Source organism: Ictalurus furcatus, chromosome 20 (assembly GCF_023375685.1).
Source record: "Ictalurus furcatus strain D&B chromosome 20, Billie_1.0, whole genome shotgun sequence".
Classification (NCBI taxonomy): Eukaryota; Metazoa; Chordata; class Actinopteri; order Siluriformes; family Ictaluridae; genus Ictalurus; species Ictalurus furcatus.
The window spans coordinates 12015151-12035253 of NC_071274.1; the positions used below are offsets into that span (position 1 = coordinate 12015151).

A 20103-nucleotide genomic window follows, 5' to 3' on the forward strand; every position below is an offset into this window, starting at 1 on the left:
CTCACCAATGTCCCAGGGCTATATTAACAAACGAGGTAGGATATAATAGACATATACAGTGGATTTAAAAAAATTGGTGAAAATGAAACCAAGATAAATCATGTCAGATCTTTTTCCACCTTTAATGTCATAGCAGCCAACAAAATACGAGTAGAAATGTTTTTAACGGGGGGGGGGGAAAAATAACCCGGTTGCATAAAAGTGTGCACACTCCTTAACTAATACTTTGTTAAAGCACCTTTTGCTTATAATACAGGACTCCATCTTTTTGGGCAAGTGTCTATCAACTCTTGATGTGGCAGTTTTATTCCACTCTTCCTTGCAGAAATGCTCCAGATCTAACAAACTACAAAGGGATCACCTGTGCTCAGCCCTCTTCAAGACATTGAAGATACTGTATATAAACCTGCTGTTGTACTAAGATTTTAAGAATCGATTATTTTAAAGCAGCTAAAAAGTTGACATTAAAAGGTGAAATTCCTTTCTGAAAAGTGATGAATAACAGCAGCAGCCCCCACTTCCCTATACATCCCTAGAATTAGACGACTTCTCATTTCTTTTATATCGTGCTCTGTTTCATTTCTTTCCCAGTTCCCGCTGTTATCTCCCTGATGACTGTGTGTAATATTAATGTAACTGTCTAAGGCTGATTTACAATTCTCATCTCTCTGCATTCTTGCTGGGAGACACTAATGACACAGTGGCAGGCTCTCCCTCTCTCTCGTCTTCGAGGTGTCAGTTCTCCTACTGCCTGCTCACTCACAATTCACGATTTGTATTCCTCCCTCGCTCCCGCCACAGAAAGTGTGCTGGCTGGGTACACTAAAGGCGCATGTGTTATGAGAGCTCCCCCCTCCCACTGCAGCAAGTTGTAGGCACAGAGAGGATAGCTGAGAAGATTGTGTGTGTGTAGGTGGGAGATTATAGAACAGAATAAAATTTTATGTGAGTGCAGAAATACTGAGTGAGCAGAAGAGATTGGAACAAGCAATTTTCATACTTACACTAACCAATGCATATTTTACTGCAGGTGAGCATGTGCAGCCTGGCAAATACTCCTCCTCCTATGCACACACTGTATTTCCTATGTCACACTAATGTCTTGGGTCATCCAGAGTTCCAGAAGACAAACTGAAGCAATTGCTACATCCTATTCCACACTAAGTATCTCTCTACATAACGCCCAAAAGCTGAGTGGTACTAATGGTCTCTAAATTCTCATATGGCTAGATGATACGATAAGGAGTGGGCCTTGAACTAAATCCCAGACTGCACAACAGCTAAAACTGTTTAATAAATAATGAACTAAAGCCTGACAAATACAAGACTGTCAATCACCAAAACACCACTTAAGATTCTATAATGTGCAAATTACAACTTTTCATTATGACTATATGAAAAATATAATACCCGAGTATAAATATTTGGTATGTATGGTATTTCCGTTATGCTACAAAAACCTTTAGAGCCATCATGCACTTAAAAATGGAAAACAAAAACCTTTAGAGCCAGCATGCACTTAAAAATGGAAAACATGGCAGTACAGGTGCAATACAGAAATAACCTTTAACACTGACAAATCTATCAAAAACTTAATATGCTTATTAAAGCCCTGTGGTCGCACAATGTAGTAGTGGTGTTTCAATTAGGCCCAATGTGTTCTACTTATGTCCTGTTATCACCTTTTTTTTTTTTTTTTTACAACTGGACGACACTTTGAAATCATTATTGTATAAAACTAAATGTTAACATTACACAGGACACCTAGGATTGTCTAACCCTACATTCACACAAGTAGTTTTTCACTACTGTGTTGTGTAGTGATGCTAGCAACCAAAATGTAAATGCTTCTAATTCTAACTAGTCCACTAATCAGTTTGAAAATTGGTTGTTTGATTTAAAGTCCCTCTGAAATTATTGGAACAGCAAGGCCAATTCTATTGTTTTCTTTATACCTTTAAGACATTTAGGTTTGATATAAGAAGATGAATAAGAAACGACCAAAATTTCAGACAATCAGAATTTCAGCTTTCATTTTCTAGATGTGATAAGCAAGTTAGAACATGGCACCTCCTGCTTGACCTCATCCATTTTTTCAAGTGATAAAAGATACTGGGACTGATGTTCAACGATATGATGAGACTGATACGTGTTTCTTGCTGCTCAGGTGTGCCCTGTTAGATTAATTGTTTAAAGAATTAATAGTTCTGAATGATTACTCTTGCTGTGTGGGTGAACACAGAAGTCACAGTTAGACAAACACTGCCCCATAGATCTGGTTTAGAATCAAAATTAGAGGGTGGAAGTTTAAAGCTGCAGTTCAGAACTTTTGTCTCTCTATCGCCATCACTGTTTTAAACATAACATTGCAAGTTACTTGCAGAGTTTTTGGTTTGTTTGTTTTTTATGTGGGTTGTACTTCAGCACTGCTCATCTACGCGGATGAATCTGATGGTTTAAGTAGGGCTGCAACTAATGATTATTTTCATAATCGATTGGTTGGCTGGTTATTTTTTCGATTAATGGGGGGGAGCAAACTTTCAGTACCATTTTTTTGTTTATTTAAAATAAAATCCACAAACTGAGTGTTACAAATATAAACTTAAGACTAAAACTTTACACAACTTTTCATCCAGTTATATAAGACTGAAAAGAACCCAATACACACAGACACACACCAGAATGTATATTATTCATTTAGGACTGTAGTTTCATTCAGTGCTTTTTGTGCATCCATAAAAATAATGTATAAATACTTAAGTTATATATAATATAAACAAGTATGTAAACAGTAAACTGAAGAAAGTCATTGTCTGTGACTCTGGGTATTAGGCTAAAGCTAGTGGCATCACATTACGTGCATATGACGTCATGCGCCGTTGACTAGGAAGTGGTTTATACTTCTGGTTAGTATACTTCCATTTGAGACGACATTACCTTTCTAAAATAAATACACTAGACGGTAGAGTTCACAGTGCACAGTGTAAATGTACAGTATGTCATTTAGGACACAACTTTAGTATGTACTCTGCGATGCGTGTTTTCGGAACATAAGTAACATAGTAAGTAAACATACCCTGCGCCGCGTGCAGACCGACTAACCGATAATGAGATTCACTGACAACGATTTTAATAATCAATTATTATCGATTTTATCAATTAGCTGTTGCAGTTCTAGGTTGAGGTTATGGGTATTACATTAGCTCCAATACTTGACAACGGAGGTGGTGGCAATTACAGAATCCCTTCAGATCTCTTTTTATTTTACTTTAGATTCAGTTTTCGGCACCTCTCAAAAGCCACGCAGATATTTATTCTCGTTTTAGCACGGGCTCTGTCACTTTCCCTTTTTTGACTGCAGGCTCTCCGCAGTTCAAGGTTTCTTGGTTTTGACAACAGCTGATTCCCCAGATGTCAATGATCTAGATTAAAAGCAGCCATCTAGATGAAAAGTTTAAATACTAAGCAACTGTTGTAAGAGCAAGCTACAAACACTCCTCCATCCTCAGCCCCCACACTCACGATTTAGTAGCCAGCGCTTCTTCTTTCTGTTTACAGACATGACATAACCACGCAAAGGTGAATGACCATTCCCGCGAAATCCGATCCAACAGCTCAAATTATAAATCATTATTGTAATAAGGTAAAGAAACAGTTTTGAACACTGATTTTTTTTATGTATTTACTCAATAATTGTTTTTTGTTCATTTTTAACCAAAAAAGTAACATACAGCAGCTTAATGTTGAGAGTTGCAGCAAATCTTAATCTTAAGCCAGTGTCTTCCAGCCCCACATCCCTAAGCTCTCAGATCAGGTGTATTAGAACTGAAACAGGGTTGTAGATCTCCACAAGGTGGATGATGACCAACTGCATCAAACTGTTCTCAAAATTAATAATTCTACATAACTCATTATAGGCTACTACACATTAGATCATTTATGAGGCTTCTTGTAATATTTAGTGAAGATCTTTACACATTCTGTTACCCATCAAGAGCATGCTCAGAGATGTGCTCCAGGCTCTGTACACAGCAGAAAAACAAACAAACGCACACCATAAACATCCTACTAATCAGAAAAGGAGGCACTTGATAGTCAATCATTCTGCCTATAATTTCAGAAAGGGGCTCTATTTGTTTGAATGTTGAGTTTCAAAATATCTAGCTACAGCTAATATGCACTAAAATCAACTGGTGTTCCTTAAGAGTGACAGCAGACGAATGCAGAATTCACAGCTTTAATTTGTTGAGTAAATACATTTGAATCCACTTTCCATTCATGAGGTGAATGGAGTGCAGTGGACTGACACGACTCAAAATTAAAACTACTAATATGATATGACTAAAGAATTATAACCTTTGGAGTGTGCCATCGTCATAGTAAAATAACGAAACGACTGGGTGGTTTGATGTGACTCAACCCGAAGTTCCCACGCTGAAGCTGGCGCTACTTTCAGAACTGCTGTTATAGAAAATTAATCAACACCTTCTGACAAATCAGGTTTGATAGTTCACTAGCACTGTGGCATAAATGTCAATAAAAGCCTATTAATATTGAATAAAAAATATTGGCCTAATATTGACCCGAACGTCTGTATTAGTATCAGACAGAATTAGACATACTTTAGGAACATTGATGTATTTTATTTTATACAAGCTGACAGTTTTCTCCATTTAAGTAAAGAAGCTTAATAGAGTGCATTATATCTAGCTTATTCTTATCATTACCTGAAAGACTGAAACTGATTTTTACTAACTGGCTGATAATCAGAGATCTGTTGTTGGTATTGTGTCAGAGATTTTAAAAAAATATTGCTGCATCCCTTTGCCAGTACTGTGCTATGAGTTAAGCAGAACTTTTTTTGTTTGTAAAACAGAAAACAATAATGAAAGGACTGTTTCACTGCCGTTTTCCTAAATGTCAATAATGCTTGCTTATAGTTTATTACGGTGCAAACTGAACCAGATCGTAAATCCCATACCCTTTTCTTCTGGACCGAGTGGATATAATAATCGTCCACTTATTTCTCTGCTTTTCCCGACTGTTACTGTTAAGATAATAAGATGTATTCAAAATTGTTGTAGCAGCGCCCTCTGCTGTCCGCCTGTGTTGATTACATAAACTGCATGTTAAGCGTGCTAGTTAGGTCGAATTTATATTGGATAAATGTAATACCGTTCGTTTATAGAGGAATTAACCTACATACCTAACATCAGGATGTTTTCCTCTTTTCTCACATGCTGGACCAGAAGATGGCGGAATTTGGCGAAGTCCCCAAACCACTCAAAAGTCTCTTCGGTTTGGTACCGTTCATTCCAGTACTCCACGTCTTTATATCTCTTATTACAGCCGGGTAAATACTCCATACTACTCCGGTATAGCAGTAGTGGCTAATTTACTAGCAACAGCTTGACAGTGCTTTCTGATATACACATGTAATAGCAAGAAAGCATGTGATTTACACAACAACACCACAGTGTGATCAGTGGACTGTTTCACTCTCAGGTTGAATTAAATACAGGAAACTCGCGCTTCCCTCACAGTGTGCGGGTAAAGCCGCGTGCTACTGTACTAAATAGTACGTCAAAATACTACGCTAGCATTCGTTCAGGTCACAGGATGCGTATTATTTTACACACTAGTATTGTAGTATGCACTGTAGCTGTAGCCATGTGCTCGCCCTTTGACCTCCATCAGAAGTTTCAATATAAAAGTTTTTCAGGAGCCGTATCGGACAGGCTAAAATATCAGATCTTCAGCTGGCAAAGTATCTTATTACAGAATCGATTAATGTTTGGGACGAAATGGACGTCGTTCACTGACTTTCTAGACATGAACCATGTAGCAGATCCTTCACATGCATTTATGTAAATTATTTAGCTGAAGGCAGCTCATCGTATCAGAGACTAGCTACAAGGCTACAGACTGTGGCTATGTCCGAAATCACGTAGTGACAATACGTACTGCACGGAGGTTGAAACAGTACGTGTGTAGCATGAACGTTGTCATGTGACCTTCGACGTCACCATTAACGTAAAAATCTTAAATGGACCACCAGATAAAACGTGCCTAATTTTGTTTTAAAGGTCTCATACAATAGATTTACATTCATCCATGGTCAAAAAAAAAAACACTTTAATGTGCTCATAATTTAAACTGCAGCATTACTGTCAGTACAGAGCAGTAAAGCGCGTCTTCTGGTGTGAAGGACGACAACGAAGAAGAATCACAACAATACAAAGAGCAATGCTTGGGCAATCTCTCGCCACGATTAGCACCCTTATACAAATCCTTATACACTTTAAGGCTAGTATTATACAAATGCAGGTACTTTCAGTATGTGCAGCAGTAAAAGACCTTGGTGTGATTGTTGACTCCAGTCTATCATTTGATGCTCATGTAGACAATATTACTAGGATAGCCTTCTTTCATCTCAGAAATATTTCTAAGATAAGAAATATATCGTCACTACATGATGCAGAAATATTAGTTCATGCTTTCGTCACCTCTAGACTAGATTACTGTAATGGCTTACTGTCTGGATGTTCCAGTAGGAGCATAACCAAACTCCAGTTAGTCCAGAATGCAGCTGCTAGAGTCCTAACTAGAACCAGAAGATACGACCACATCACCCCGATTTTATCAACACTGCATTGGCTCCCAGTGAAATCTCGCATTGATTATAAAATACTATTATTAACCTATAAAGCACTAAACGGTCTCGCGCCACAGTATCTAAGCGACCTTTTGGTTTTCTATGATCCGCCACGCCTACTTAGATCAAAAGATGCAGGCTGTTTGACGTTACCTCGAATAGTGAAGGCTACAGCAGGGGGAAGAGCTTTCTCTTATAGAGCCCCACAGTTATGGAACAGTCTTCCAATTAGTGTTCGGGACTCAGACACAGTCTCAGTGTTTAAGTCTAGGCTTAAAACGTATTTTTTTACTCAAGCCTACCCTGACTAGAGCTAAGCACAGTCCTAACAGTCTTTTCTCTCCCTCTCTCGTTCTGCCGAGCCATACACAATTTTATGGAGATACTAGAGATCCTGATCCTTTCTGCTCTCTGGACCTGCCTGATCCATTTCGGATGTCCTGCCTCTGGATGGAGCTCTCATCTACTTCAATTCCAGATTGCTGGGACTATGGCTGCTTCTAAGGCCAAACAGACTTCATATAAATCCATAATGAACATTTTCACACTATCTGTTGTTACCCAGATGAGGATGGGTTACCTTCTGAGTCTGGTTCCTCTCAAGGTTTCTTCCTCTTAAAACATCTTAGGGAGTTTTTCCTTGGCACCGTCGCCACTCAGTGGCTTGCTCAGTTGGGATAAATTCGCACCTTTAATATCTGTATACCATGTTGATATTTCTGTAAAGCTGCTTTGAGACAATGTCTATTGTAAAAAGCGCTATACAAATAAAATTGAATTGAATTGAATTGAACTTTCTAATCTGCACTTGTTTCCATCTTTTCCATTTTTTTCTTCGAATACCTTGAGAATCAATGGCCCTGGGTTAATGTTGCCACCTTGTGGATCAACTAAATAGTGCAAAATCATTACATGCGTACATGCGACGTGCGCATATAAAGTACATGTAGTTAGAAAAATCTGGTGGCACGTACAGTACACGCGTACTCTGCTGATGACTAAATTTGCATCACGCGTACTATACGCTGTTACTACCGTACTACTACCGTACACGTAAAAAGTGAAGTATATTTTGGGCTTTAAGGATATACTGGCGTATGATACAAAATGTGGACTGTAAACATACAAATAATTTTTTTATAGATTGATGAACTTGATGTGTGTGGCACTTTTCAATTGGTTTTTCCTACATTCCAAGAATTTGTAGATTAGCATTTCTTCAAACTTCATTCTATTCTGATTAAATAACATTATGTAGGCCCACAGTCATTCTTTTCTCAGATTAATAGGCACATTTAATTTGGCATACAGGTTTTAATTTGTTAACTTTGTCTGAACTGCACTAATTGATTGGTTAGAAAAGTAGAGGTGGGGCTTAGCAACGGAGTGATTTGAATACGCAAGTTAGATATCTATAAAGTAATTTCGACTAGTCAGAATGTTAATTCAAGATATGTCTATTGAGATTTGTCCTAGTCGGAATGACATTTGCAGATCTCTATAAATAAAGATTGTCCTACTCAGTAATCCATTTGAGATATCTATAATTATTGGAATTTTAACTAGGCAATTTACAAATTACTAAATTACAACTAGTAGAGCCAGGGACATTAAATGCTGAAACGGCTTGCCGTAGTGAGCCAGGGTCCTTACCAGTGCCCAAACTCGTGTATATAATATACTGATTTAATACCTACTGAACTAGGGAGCTGGTTAAGACATACACATTAACTCAGAAATGGGAGTCTTCACATCTTAGAGTTGATGACAAAAACAGATTGGACATAGAAGTTTTCATTTATTCTCAAGATAAAAACAGATATATCCTTTAGCCAAGTTGTATGTAAACTTTTGGCCTCAGCTGTACCTAATATTGTTATAGTAACAGTTATGTAATTATAATCAGAAACTTAGTTGTCTGGTCATCTGATTTTAGTTTAAAATTGTGCTATCTTAAAGTTATAAAGGAATAACCAACAAATAAAATGCTTTAAAAAACAATATGACCTTTGAACATTTGGATTGTTTCTATAAAATAAATCTGTTGGGGTGCACAGACAAAACATGACTTCAGTCCAGTGGGTCTGGTACAAAATCATCAGAAATCTGGTATAAAAGCCAAAAACAGAAGGTCTGACTTTACTGAACTTCTGTGTTAATAATGAGCAGATAATAAAGATGCTTTCTGGTTGGATGATCTGGCTGGAGAAACTGTGCTGGTATATTTACCTGATGTGGTGTGCTTTTGTCTTTTCACAGTGTGTAGATCTGATCTGTTTATGCATCTCCAGCTGGGTGCTGCCCAGGACATGCTTCTTCAAGACAGGATCTTGTGCTTTTATGGCCAACAAAATGTTTTTTTTTTTTAATTCTATTTCAACCAAAGACTACCAGAAGGTGTTTGGAGTCTACCATGTATGAGACTATGACTTAGAAATCATCTCTGCATCTCTGTGAAATGTTTCGGTCCATCCCTGGGTTATTGCCAAAAAGAAGAAGATTACATTATGATCTTTGCAGGCAGTGATGGACTACCATGGGTTCTCAACAGTCATCTGTCACAGAATGTAGAAGGGAACATGGCTGTTTACTAAATTGAAAAACTGATGGATTGGGATCACTTTTGATGTTTCAGGTGATTCCCATTCACCCACTCTTGCAGGGTATCCAATTTGCAATGACCTACCACATGAGGACAACATTCTGCTGTGTGAAAATGTTTCCTGGATGAAGCAGAGCATCCGGTAGCACCACACCACAGACAGAGAGAGCCAGAGAAAGAGAGAGATATGGCAAGGCTAATTCTGTTGTTTTTACTATATACTGAAGACATTTGGGTTTAAGATCAAAATATGAATATGAGACAATAGATAAGAATTTTAAATTTTGGTTCCTGATATTTATGTCTAAATGTGTTAAACAACTTAGAACATGGCACTTTTGGTGGCAGACCCCCCCTTCAATAAATGCATTACGCCAGCACCCCACAGACATTACCAAACTGTTGCAATCTTTAGAAATGAGAAATTCTGAATATTTCTATAGACTTCAGAATTCATTCTGCTGCCACCATCGTAAGTTAAATAAGCCCATTCCAGAAGCAGCCATACAAGCCCAAGCCAAGACACTACCTCCACCATGCTTGACTGATGAGCTCGCATGTTTTGGATAATGAGCAGATCCTTACTTTCTCCACATTTTGTCCTTTCCATCACTTTGGTAGAGTTTAGTCTTGGTTCCAGAACATCTCTGTATTTCTTTGTGAATTCCAATCTGGCCTTCTGATTCTTACTGATAACAGATTTCATGGTCCGTTGTAACAAAAGGAGCTGGTATAGCTCTGAAAAAGTGTGAGTATCTGCCACATTGCCACTATGCTCGAATTGAAAAACACCATCGCAGAAATTTGGAAGGTTGTGCAGACCAAACCGCACATGCTACAGAAATGAAAGTTGGCCATTATGTAGTAACTAACATACTAACTCCTTCTACTCAGCCAAGAGAGATGAGCGCAATCAGCCTAATGCTGATGCTATAGCACAGCATAGTGCACCATTTTACCTTTTAACTCATACCTTGAGAACCATTTGGAATAGATGCAAAAAATAATTTTTTGGCTCATTTATCTCTGCCAGCTTGGTTTGTTTTTTGTTTTTTTACTTATTTGAAAATATGAAAAACTTTCTTTTGGAAGCTAATCCTAGTACTTTTGTTCTGTCCTCACACATTTGGTGCCACATGGCTCAGGAGAGTTTCTGGTGCAATAATTGTGAAAAAGATTGAGATTTATGAACAATATGGCCACCACCTGCCAATTAAATTTAATTTGGCAGAGCTTAACTCGTGAGTATTTGCATAGACTTGTCCCTTCAGGACAAGGTATTTAACTGTATTTATAACCATACTGTAGGTGTTGCACAGATCTTCTCGATCATTTCCCTTAATTAGTATTTACAGGCCACTTTGGCCCTATTCTGAATTTCTACAGAAATTCACAGACTTCCTCTCATGTCTAGCTGTATCAGTAGAAAAAGCAGTAATTGTTGGAGACTTTAATATTTGTTTTGATAATCCATAAGAGCATCTGAGAAGAGCATGTGTGCTTATTTTAAACTCAGCTGGGGTCAGTCAGAACATAATAGGACCCACACTTTATGTTGGACACACGCTTGATGTAATGTTGACATTTGGCTTAAATATAGAAAATATAGTCACACTACCCCAGCCTGAAATGATAGCTGATCAATAACTCATTTAATAAATAAAAAAAGTGTCATAATATATGCACTTTACTTCCTACTGCATCAAATGTACAACCACAAAGGCTACTGTACCTAGCTTTATTGAAATTCTGCCCGATTTTGATTTATCAACTTTAGTTGGCTAACCCCACAGAACTCGATCAATTCACTGAATGCTTCAAGTCAATATTTTGCCTCACCCTGGATAATGTTGCCCCAGTTGAAAGAAAAACTAGCACCTTGGTATAATGATTGCACTCAGACAAATGGGTTTAGATGAGTAGTTTATTGATTGACCCTGATTGATTGGCCCTGGCATTGTTACTAATCATTCTTTATTGTGTAAACACAAATGTTGAAATGGCTGACTGCAGCTGTTAATTTGGCCGTTGAGAAAGTTGTTGTATCCGTCCCTTCACACCTCTCACATCCTTTTAACATCTATTGAATAATTGCAGTCCTTATCACTGAGACAAAGGGACAAAGACTGTGCAGTAGGTCAAACTCATGTATAATTCAAAGTACTATTTAAAATATTTTGCATGGTGTAATTACTGAAGATGTCTTTAAATACTGATTTAAAGTTTGCTGACACCCCGAAACTGCTTTGTAAGGCACTATTGCAATAATCATACAATAAAGGAACACCATTTCAACTAGTATTTAGAAAATAACATTTATTTTCAAGTATTTGCTTGAGTGTAATGCACATTTAATGCTTAGATAATTTATGTTTAGATAACTCTGGTTCATTAAGCACAATCTTTTTTAAAACTATTTAACTACCAGAACAGGAAAGTTTGTGCTTTGTGTAAATAATTTAATAAACCTAGGTGATCATATTTAAATCAGATCAGGGTGACAAGATGAAATAAAAAATGTCTTTACCAAAGTCTTGGATTGTTTTCCAGTCATACATCTAAAAACGATTTAGAGCGCTCAGTATATCAACATTAGAGAAATATATAGACTGCATTTTTTTATGTCCACTGAAAAAAGTAAAGGGTTGTCATCCAGGTATTGTTCTTTCAAGCTTCAAGTATTTGTAGACAATGTGAGGAGTATTTAACGAACTTGGTTTGAAGACTGAATATCTAAAAACTGGGATATTGTGTTGTTAAATACTCTACATGGATGTCTTTGTGTATTCTGAAAGAAAAAAAAGAAAATAGACATAAAAAGGGAATTCAGTGTTTTAATGCACATATTATAGAATTAATTTCCAACTTACAGGGAATCACTTGTTTTTTCCAAATTACAAAGTTTGTTTCAAGTTTCTAAAATTACATCATTTCTCAGCGCTCACCCTGGAGGTTATGTGCCCCCACCCTTCAATATCTTATATATATATATATATATATATATATATATATATATATATATATATATATATATATATATATATATATATATTAAAGCTGATGATCAGTTAGGCGGGTTGGAAGCATAGGAAAAACTACAGTACACTTAGTAACTTGGAGAAGAGGGGTTTCTCGTGACTCTTTTCATCGTTAAATTCGCATTAATTGTACAGGCTTTTGTTTTGCTAAGTGGGCGGGGCGATGACGTACTTCCTTTGGCGCGCTTGTGGCAAAATTCAAAGAATCAACCGTTGCATTAGCGCATCGACAACAATTCAGAGCACCTCGAATTTTATCTGATTGATATGTGCTGACGTTATCACCTCTGTAACAGTAAGTAAAACTTTATCGTGAATTTAATATACTTTGTGTGATATGAAGTGGACATGTTTGCATCCGGGACGTTATTTGAAACGGTATCTTGTTAATGGAGATCAGTAGCTAGCTCGCGCATAGAGCTAGCGTGTGTTCAGTTGCGTTACAGTGTGTTATAATGAGAGGGTATTCAGGTGGCTTTTATTTAGCGAGAGACAATAATGTTTCTCTTCTACTGTGGCTAACTTGCTTAGTAGTTACACTAGACAGTTAATTCATTTAGTCTTAGTCGACGTTTTCTTCTTATAGACTCGGTACGAATGTTTTGTTGTTTTTGTTGACACAGATGTCGTGGGATTTCGTCGTGCCTGTTACTTTGGATGATCTGCTGAAATCTGGAGCCATCAATCAGTATGTGGTACAGAGCGTGCTGTCGCCTAAACAGCTGCCCTCTCAGATCCACAGTACGTACATTTAAATACACTATACTGTTTTATTCTCTATATAATAAATAAATACACGCACACAGACTCGGAGCTGAAGCCCTGCTAACCTCCTCATTTCAGTTGGAACACTTTATCTGAGTTTCTCAATATTTTATTTGTTAATTAATTCAAATATATTACCTGAATAATATAAATATATATATTTTTTAAAAACTTCAAACAGTTTACAATTGCACATAAATATTGAGTCCTTCTAGACTAAATAATATAATTACAAGTTTATTTCCATAATCTAGCTTCATGATAGAATCCATACAACAAGTACATGTAGGACCAAAGCACTAGATTAGTTGTTTATCATTATTGGTAGATATAGCAATATAGTAGAGACCTGTAATATAGTGGACTCGATTAAAAACATTTTTCTGTTTGCTCTGTAAGGATTTTGACTACCTCAGAGCTACCACATTTTTTTTCTGTGAGTGTTTTTATTATTCATGGCTTTGGCAAGATAAGTTTGGTCCATTAATGCATGCCGTTATCAATTATGACACAACACTGCTTAATTTAAAATGTTTTTATATATATATATATATATATATATATATATATATATATATATATATATATATATATATAATATGAGAGAGAGAGCTATTCTCAGGTCGATATTCCTGTATTATATATTCTTTATTTTAATATTTTGAGACACTGGATTTTTTTACTTTCCATGGGTGTGAAATATTTCACTTTATGAAATAATTAATCTTGAATATATGAAAGTTCCACTTTTTGAATGAAATTACAGGAAAAAACTTTTCCCACAATATTCACCTTTTTTGAGATGCACCTGTATAACATGTTAACCTATATATAATATATTTTAACAGCTGTTTGTGGCCATGTAGTTGAGATATGCCATTTTTTGGTCAATGTGGTGTAGCCCAACTATGTAGGTGTGCTGTTTTGGATATAGAGGAATGAGTTAAAGTTTTATTGATCAATACAGTGGATCACCAGAAACAGGGACTGATTGTAATGTGTGAAGTTTCTGTGCATGGTATCATCTTGTCCGTGTGGGTTTCCTCCAGCTTGTCTGGTTCCTTTCCGTCTCACAAAAATTGACTATAAGCCTTTGTCAAACAGATGAATGATATTAATTCTTTAGTGTTTAGAGTGATTTCAAGTGCTATTTTTGCATCAGTTTTGCAGTTGTCCAAAAAGGGCAGTTATCTAGATTACTAGTTCAAAGTATCTGGCTCTACTGTTTCTTTCTTTCTTATTCAGGCCTTAAAGCTGCTTTGCGAAGTCAGGGCCCGCTGTGCATCTTGGAACATTTCGACACTGCGTACAGCATCCTGCAGTGAGTGCAGCACTGCTCCTTTTATTTTAACTGATTACTGTAATTGAAGATATTTACATTTGAATCTGCCTGGAGTTAATGTGTATGATCTCAATTTCAGGAATTTTCGCACAGTGGATGTGACTTTAAAAGAGGACACGCTGGAACTTCTCATACAAAGTAGGTTTTGTTGACGAAGGCTTTCAAATTAGTGTTGTGATGAAATTCTGTGTCTCCCTTGATTAATCTTTTCTCCGTGTGTATTCTTAGTCATCCAGGGCCTGTCCATTTCCTTGCCGTCCCAACTCCTATCTGGGTCTTTGTCAACAACAGACCGCAAAGAGCAGCTCAATGCTGTCAAGATGAGCATCTTTCTACTCTGCAAACTCACTGAATATCTGGAGAGTGACTCATACAGAGAGAGTGTTGTCACTGCACCCAGCAAAGTATTGTACTTACATTGGTGTTAAAAAATGTCAGTTAATGCTAACTTTGATTGGGACAGTTAGCATAGTCATATTTCTGTGATATGTTGTATCAATATTTCTGGGATTTTGACTCTAGCTTGCCTTTATACCTAATCCCCAAGGAAATTGGTATAACCATACTGACCATAACCATACTGGAAATTGGTCATCTTCATTTCCAGGTTCTGACTAGAATAGAGGGTACAGAACTGAGGAAGGTTTATTCACAATCTTCACAAATGGATATAAATGATACTTCTCAGTTTAATCCTTTGACAATCAGTACTATTTATAGGTTATTAAATTAAAAGTGAAAACCAATGATTATTGAGCCCAGTGATGAGACCATGGCATCTGTGAGCTGAATGACTGAGATATGCTCTGTGACTGGTGGGTAATCTTGGCTGAGCAGTGAAGACTGACTGCTTTGCTGTAAGGGCCCACCTACAGTACTGCAAGCAACCAATCAGCATTCTTTGTTTCCCAATGAAATGGGTCTAGCAAATTGATGGGGGCTTGTACATTCTCTCTCTCTCTCTCTCTCTCTGTCACATTTCTCTTTATGGTCATACAGCTTTGAGCATGTTCTTTGGTAATCTGAGGGCAATCACTGGCAAATGTTCTGTCCCCTGGATTCCATTATCTGGGTTTGTTGATTTCATCTGGGTAAAAACTGTGTATTAGTTAGGGATTGTTTTTTTATTACAGGAAAGGTGCAGGTCGGAGCAGATTTTAATGTTCAAATTTATTCTTTTCAAAATGTTTATACATCCACAAGGCTAAATTGTAACGGTGTGACTGATACTCATATGTGTGTGTATTACAGGGACGTAAAAAGGAGAAGGCTTGTGGTAAGGGCTTGCTGCATTGGGACAGTGAGCGTGAGACGGTGTTGGAGTGTCTGACTCAATTGCTCCAGCTGGACATCCGCTCTCTGTGGAGCCTTTCTCTGGTTGAGGAAGAATTTGTTAGGTGAGACACCTCCTTTTTTCTGTTTAATTTTTGCACCAGGAGTACACCAGTGTTTTTAATCCTAATATTTGTCTACATATCTACAGTATAGCTTGTGTGTCATAATCTTGGACGGTCTGAGGACAAAACGGAGGCAACAGAATGAAACCTTTTTTTTTAATCACTGAAAGGGTGGTGTGATCTGATTCACTTCAGAACATTATGACCCTGAAGTTTTCCCCTTTAAAAGCATGCCCTGTAGTGTTGTCTTCCTCTTGTATCACAGTGATTTACTACATATGTGAAAAATAAGTGAATAGGCTGAAAAACTCTGAAGTGTTCTTTTTATTTACCAACACTTTCTGCTAATTAACTGCTCTTTTGTTGCTTATGAACATCCATCCATCCATCCATCCATCTTCTACTGCTTACTCCTTTTCAGGGTCCCGGGGAACCTGGAGCCTATCCCAGGGAGCATCGGGCATCTCTATACTAATTGACTAATTGTGATTGTTTTTGTTCTATGTATTTCCCCTGTCTCTCACTTTCCCTGGGTTCTGTAGCTGTGTGACATGCTGTTGTTATAAGTTGTTGGAGAATCCCACTATCAGTCACATGAAGAGTAAACCCACACGTGATGCTATCATCCATGTGCTTGGACTGATGGTGAAGAAATACAACCACATGCTCGGTTAGTGAACACACACGTATATAGAGATCGAGCTGCAAAAAAAAAAAGCTCTTATAGTGGATCCAATGGATTTGAAATATTCTTTTGTTTTTGTATTTTAGAGTTTGGTTGTATGCCTGATATTAACCTACTTTTTGTCAAGAATTGTTTAAAACAATATCTTACGTTTTATATGGAAATATTGACATTAGTGATATTGATATACAGTTGCAATTAAAATTATTTGACCCCAATTGCAAATCAGGTTTGTCAAACTTTCAATGAACAATAAGCAATTGAAATAGTTAAACACAACAAATGCTTCAAATGGTTTCCCCAAATTCAACTGAAAACGCAACTTATGATTTTTCCAGTTTCAAAATTATTCAACCCCCTGAGAATCCCTCACAACAGAACAAATATGCAAAACAAGTGTTGTCTCAATCACACCTGATGCAACTAATCAAGGGCTTCATTAATTGCACCAGGTGTGCTTGAGCTGGAACATGAAATACCTGAACTGGCTAGGGGCAGAAAATTAATGAAAAACCTGGATGGGGCAGAAAAAGGAAACTATCAACGGCTGCAACCAGATTTCTGAGAAGGCCGGTTGTGGAAAAACCCTCGAGTGACTGCAAAAGACCTGCAGCAAGACTTGGTGGCAACAGGCACTGAGGTTTCAGTGAGCATGAGTATGACTAAACGCAGAAGGTTTCCTTGCCAGAACGCCAAGACGTACACCACTACTGACCCAAAAGCACAAGAAAAGTTGGCTCAAGTTAATTTAAATAAGCCACAGAAGATTTGGGATTCTGTTCTGTGGAGAGATGAAAAAAACTGGAACTTTTCAGCACAATGGATCAGCAGTATGTCTGGAGAAAGGAGAATGGAGAAAGAACACACTGTCCACGGTTCAGCATGGTGGTGGCTCTGTGATGCTCTGGTGCTGCTTTTCATCCACTGGCACTGGAAACCTGCAGCGTGTGGGAGGCAAGATGGATTCATTGAAGTATCAGATAATCCTAGGAGAAAACGTCATGCCGTCTGTGAGAAAGCTGAAGCTTGGGCGTCATTGGACCTTCCAACAGGACAATGCTCCCAAGCATCAAATTCCACCGAGACATGGTTGCAGAAGTTGTTCTGGAATATTCTACAGGGCCATCACAGTCACCTGACTTGAACCCCACATAAAATCTCTGGTAGGATTTAGAGAAGGCAGTTGTAGTACACAAACCCAAGAATATTACTGAACTGGAGACCACTGCTCATGAGGAATGGGCTAAGGTTCCTCAGGAATGCTGCCAGAAGCTATACATCTCATTTGCAGCAGGTCATAACAGTAAAAGGGTGCTCTACTAAGTACTAAAGATGCTTGAGTAGTTGAGTAGTTTTGAAACTGGAGAATCATTAAGTTGCATTTTCTGTTGAATTTGGACCTGATTTGCAATGAGGGGTGGAATAATTTTGATTGCAACTGTAGCTATGAACTGCAGGTAGTTTTAAGGATATTGTTTTGAGTATGTGTGTAAGATTATTGATATACAGTAGTATATAAGCTTCTGCATGATTGATGATAAAGGTGGTGTGTGTGTGTGTGTGTGTGTGTGTGTTGCAGGAGCATGTGTGAAGGTGATTCAGCTGTTGCAGCACTTTGAGCAGCTCTCTTCAGTGTGTGCACAGGCAGTGGCAGCCTGGAGCTCAGAGTATGGAATCAAAGCAATTGTCGGAGAGATCATGAGGTACTTTTCAGTTCAATATGCTAGCTGTGAGGTTTTCATTTATATAGCCAAGCATAAATCACATGAAATTCATGTAGAGGAACAATACATGCAAAATAAATTTCAATACATCAAAAAACCTTTCCCACCACTTTCAATGTTCCCACTCCAGCTAAAAGTTTTTTTTTGGTTGTTCTTTGTTTGTACAGCACCTTTGGGTATGAGAATGGTGCTATATAAGTTAAACATCTTCTACTACTACTGCTGCTTCTTCTTAATTTTTTTATTATTATTGTACATTAAATGTACTATAGGTTCAACAGATCTTAATAAAGATATTTTTGATAAATTCTCCGCAAAATTTGATTGAATTAACAAACTCTCTGACCTGGGGGAAAACGATAGACTGAAATATAATGAGCTCTATAACAATACCTGATGAGTCATTTTAACCAGAAACAGAGCTCCAAAGTGTATTAAAATGCCTAAATTTGGCAACCTCTTTCTTAGGCACTGCAGATTGCAGAGGCATGGGCTGGTGTTGTTTGAAAGCTATTGAAGAGCTCTTTTTAATGGTTTTTACATGACCATGTAATCTTATAACCTATAATGTATGCTGGTTGTTGTGATCTGGATCCGGTTGTTCTGCTGTCAGGCACAGCACATGCTCTATACAGTATATTTGTTCTGAGTTGTGCAGACTGGGATCTCTGGTGTTCAAACAGTGCAACTCCATTAGATGTATTATAGAGCTGCAACAACTAATCAATAAAACAGATTATGAAAATCTTCGTCAACGAATCTCATAATTAATTAGTTGGTCTGTGCACAGCATGGGGCACATTTTACTCCTTGTTACTTCTGTTATGAAAACATGCATTGAAGAATACAGACCAAAGTTGTGTCCCAAATGACGTACTATACACTTACGCTAGGCACTCTACCATCTAGTGTATGACTTTTAGAAGGGTACTTATCCTTTCAAATGGAACACTAGCATTTTTTTTTTAAATAAACGGAAAAAAAAGGTAGAGTTGTTTTTTGTTTTTTTTATATAAACAGAATCATCATATGCACTGTACGAGTCGCACATTTTCACAGTACACCTGCACAGCATCATGATGCATCGGGTCACGTTGTATCATTACTCCTCTAATCATGATTTCCTATTCAGTGTAATAATGCTAATACTTTTCATGTAAATGACATGGAAATCTGACGCTGTATGGAGGTAAATAAACTCAGGAAAAAAAGAAATGTCCTTTCACTTTCAACAGCTTTTATTTCCAGCAAATTTCTTAACATGTGTGAATACTTGTATTAACATAAAAAGATTCAACAACCAAGACCTAAACCGAACAAGTTTCACAGACATCTGATGAACAGAAATGGAATAATGAGTCCCTGAACAAATGGGGGGTCAATATCAAAAGTAACAGTCAGTATCTGGTGGCCTCTAGCTGCTTTAAGTACTACATAGGGCTGCACGATTATGGCCAAAATGATAATCCCGATTATTTTGATCAGTATTGATATCTCGATTATTTATCACGATTATTCTTTTATTTTAGGGACAACATATTTTTATTATACTTTCACATTTAAATAAACAGACCACTGCTTTCACCTCCATGTTGTTCTACATTCCTGCTAATGTACAAATCTTTGCATCAAATTAGACTGGTCCTTAAAGTGCATCATCTCGTAGAAGCAAAATATAAATAAAATTGTACCCAAAATATAGGATCAGTAAAAATGCTATCAACCAAATGAAAATATGCATCAAATATAACAATATGCAACTAAATGAAAACAATTCAGGTGTATGCAGAAAAGGCAATAACAGCGTTTACAGGAGGAGAGACACAAGACAATTTCTTTTAGGAGATTACAAAAATTTACGAGCACAGTTGAAGTTTAGTGTGTTTTTTTTGAGT

The 20103-nt window shown here is 37.3% G+C and overlaps 2 protein-coding genes and 1 non-coding gene across 4 annotated transcripts in view; 2 read left to right on the forward strand and 1 right to left on the reverse strand.

Annotated features, from left to right (window-relative positions):
* ece2a (endothelin converting enzyme 2a) overlaps positions 1-5558 on the reverse strand; it is a 123325-nt gene extending 117767 nt beyond the window's left edge. For both annotated transcript variants that reach the window (XR_008388708.1, XM_053651263.1), the window contains exon 1: positions 5207-5558. Coding sequence is in view for 1 of the 2 variants with exons in the window: in XM_053651263.1 (XP_053507238.1) it covers positions 5207-5366 (160 nt within the window). In the remaining variant the exon portion in view is untranslated. The remainder of the gene's footprint in view (positions 1-5206) is intronic.
* Positions 5559-12477: 6919 nt separating this feature from the next.
* The window catches only part of ncapd2 (non-SMC condensin I complex, subunit D2), a 31090-nt gene continuing 23464 nt past the window's right edge, over positions 12478-20103 (forward strand). Inside the window, exons 1-8 of the mRNA XM_053651773.1 lie at positions 12478-12590; positions 12919-13036; positions 14306-14381; positions 14482-14540; positions 14631-14806; positions 15654-15799; positions 16342-16469; positions 18064-18187. Of these exons, the coding sequence (XP_053507748.1) occupies positions 12919-13036; positions 14306-14381; positions 14482-14540; positions 14631-14806; positions 15654-15799; positions 16342-16469; positions 18064-18187 (827 nt within the window). The 5' untranslated portion in view covers positions 12478-12590. The remainder of the gene's footprint in view (positions 12591-12918; positions 13037-14305; positions 14382-14481; positions 14541-14630; positions 14807-15653; positions 15800-16341; positions 16470-18063; positions 18188-20103) is intronic.
* Positions 15159-15433, forward strand: LOC128624590 (small nucleolar RNA U85). The gene has a single exon (XR_008388796.1). It is a non-coding gene; the product is annotated as a small nucleolar RNA U85 (small nucleolar RNA).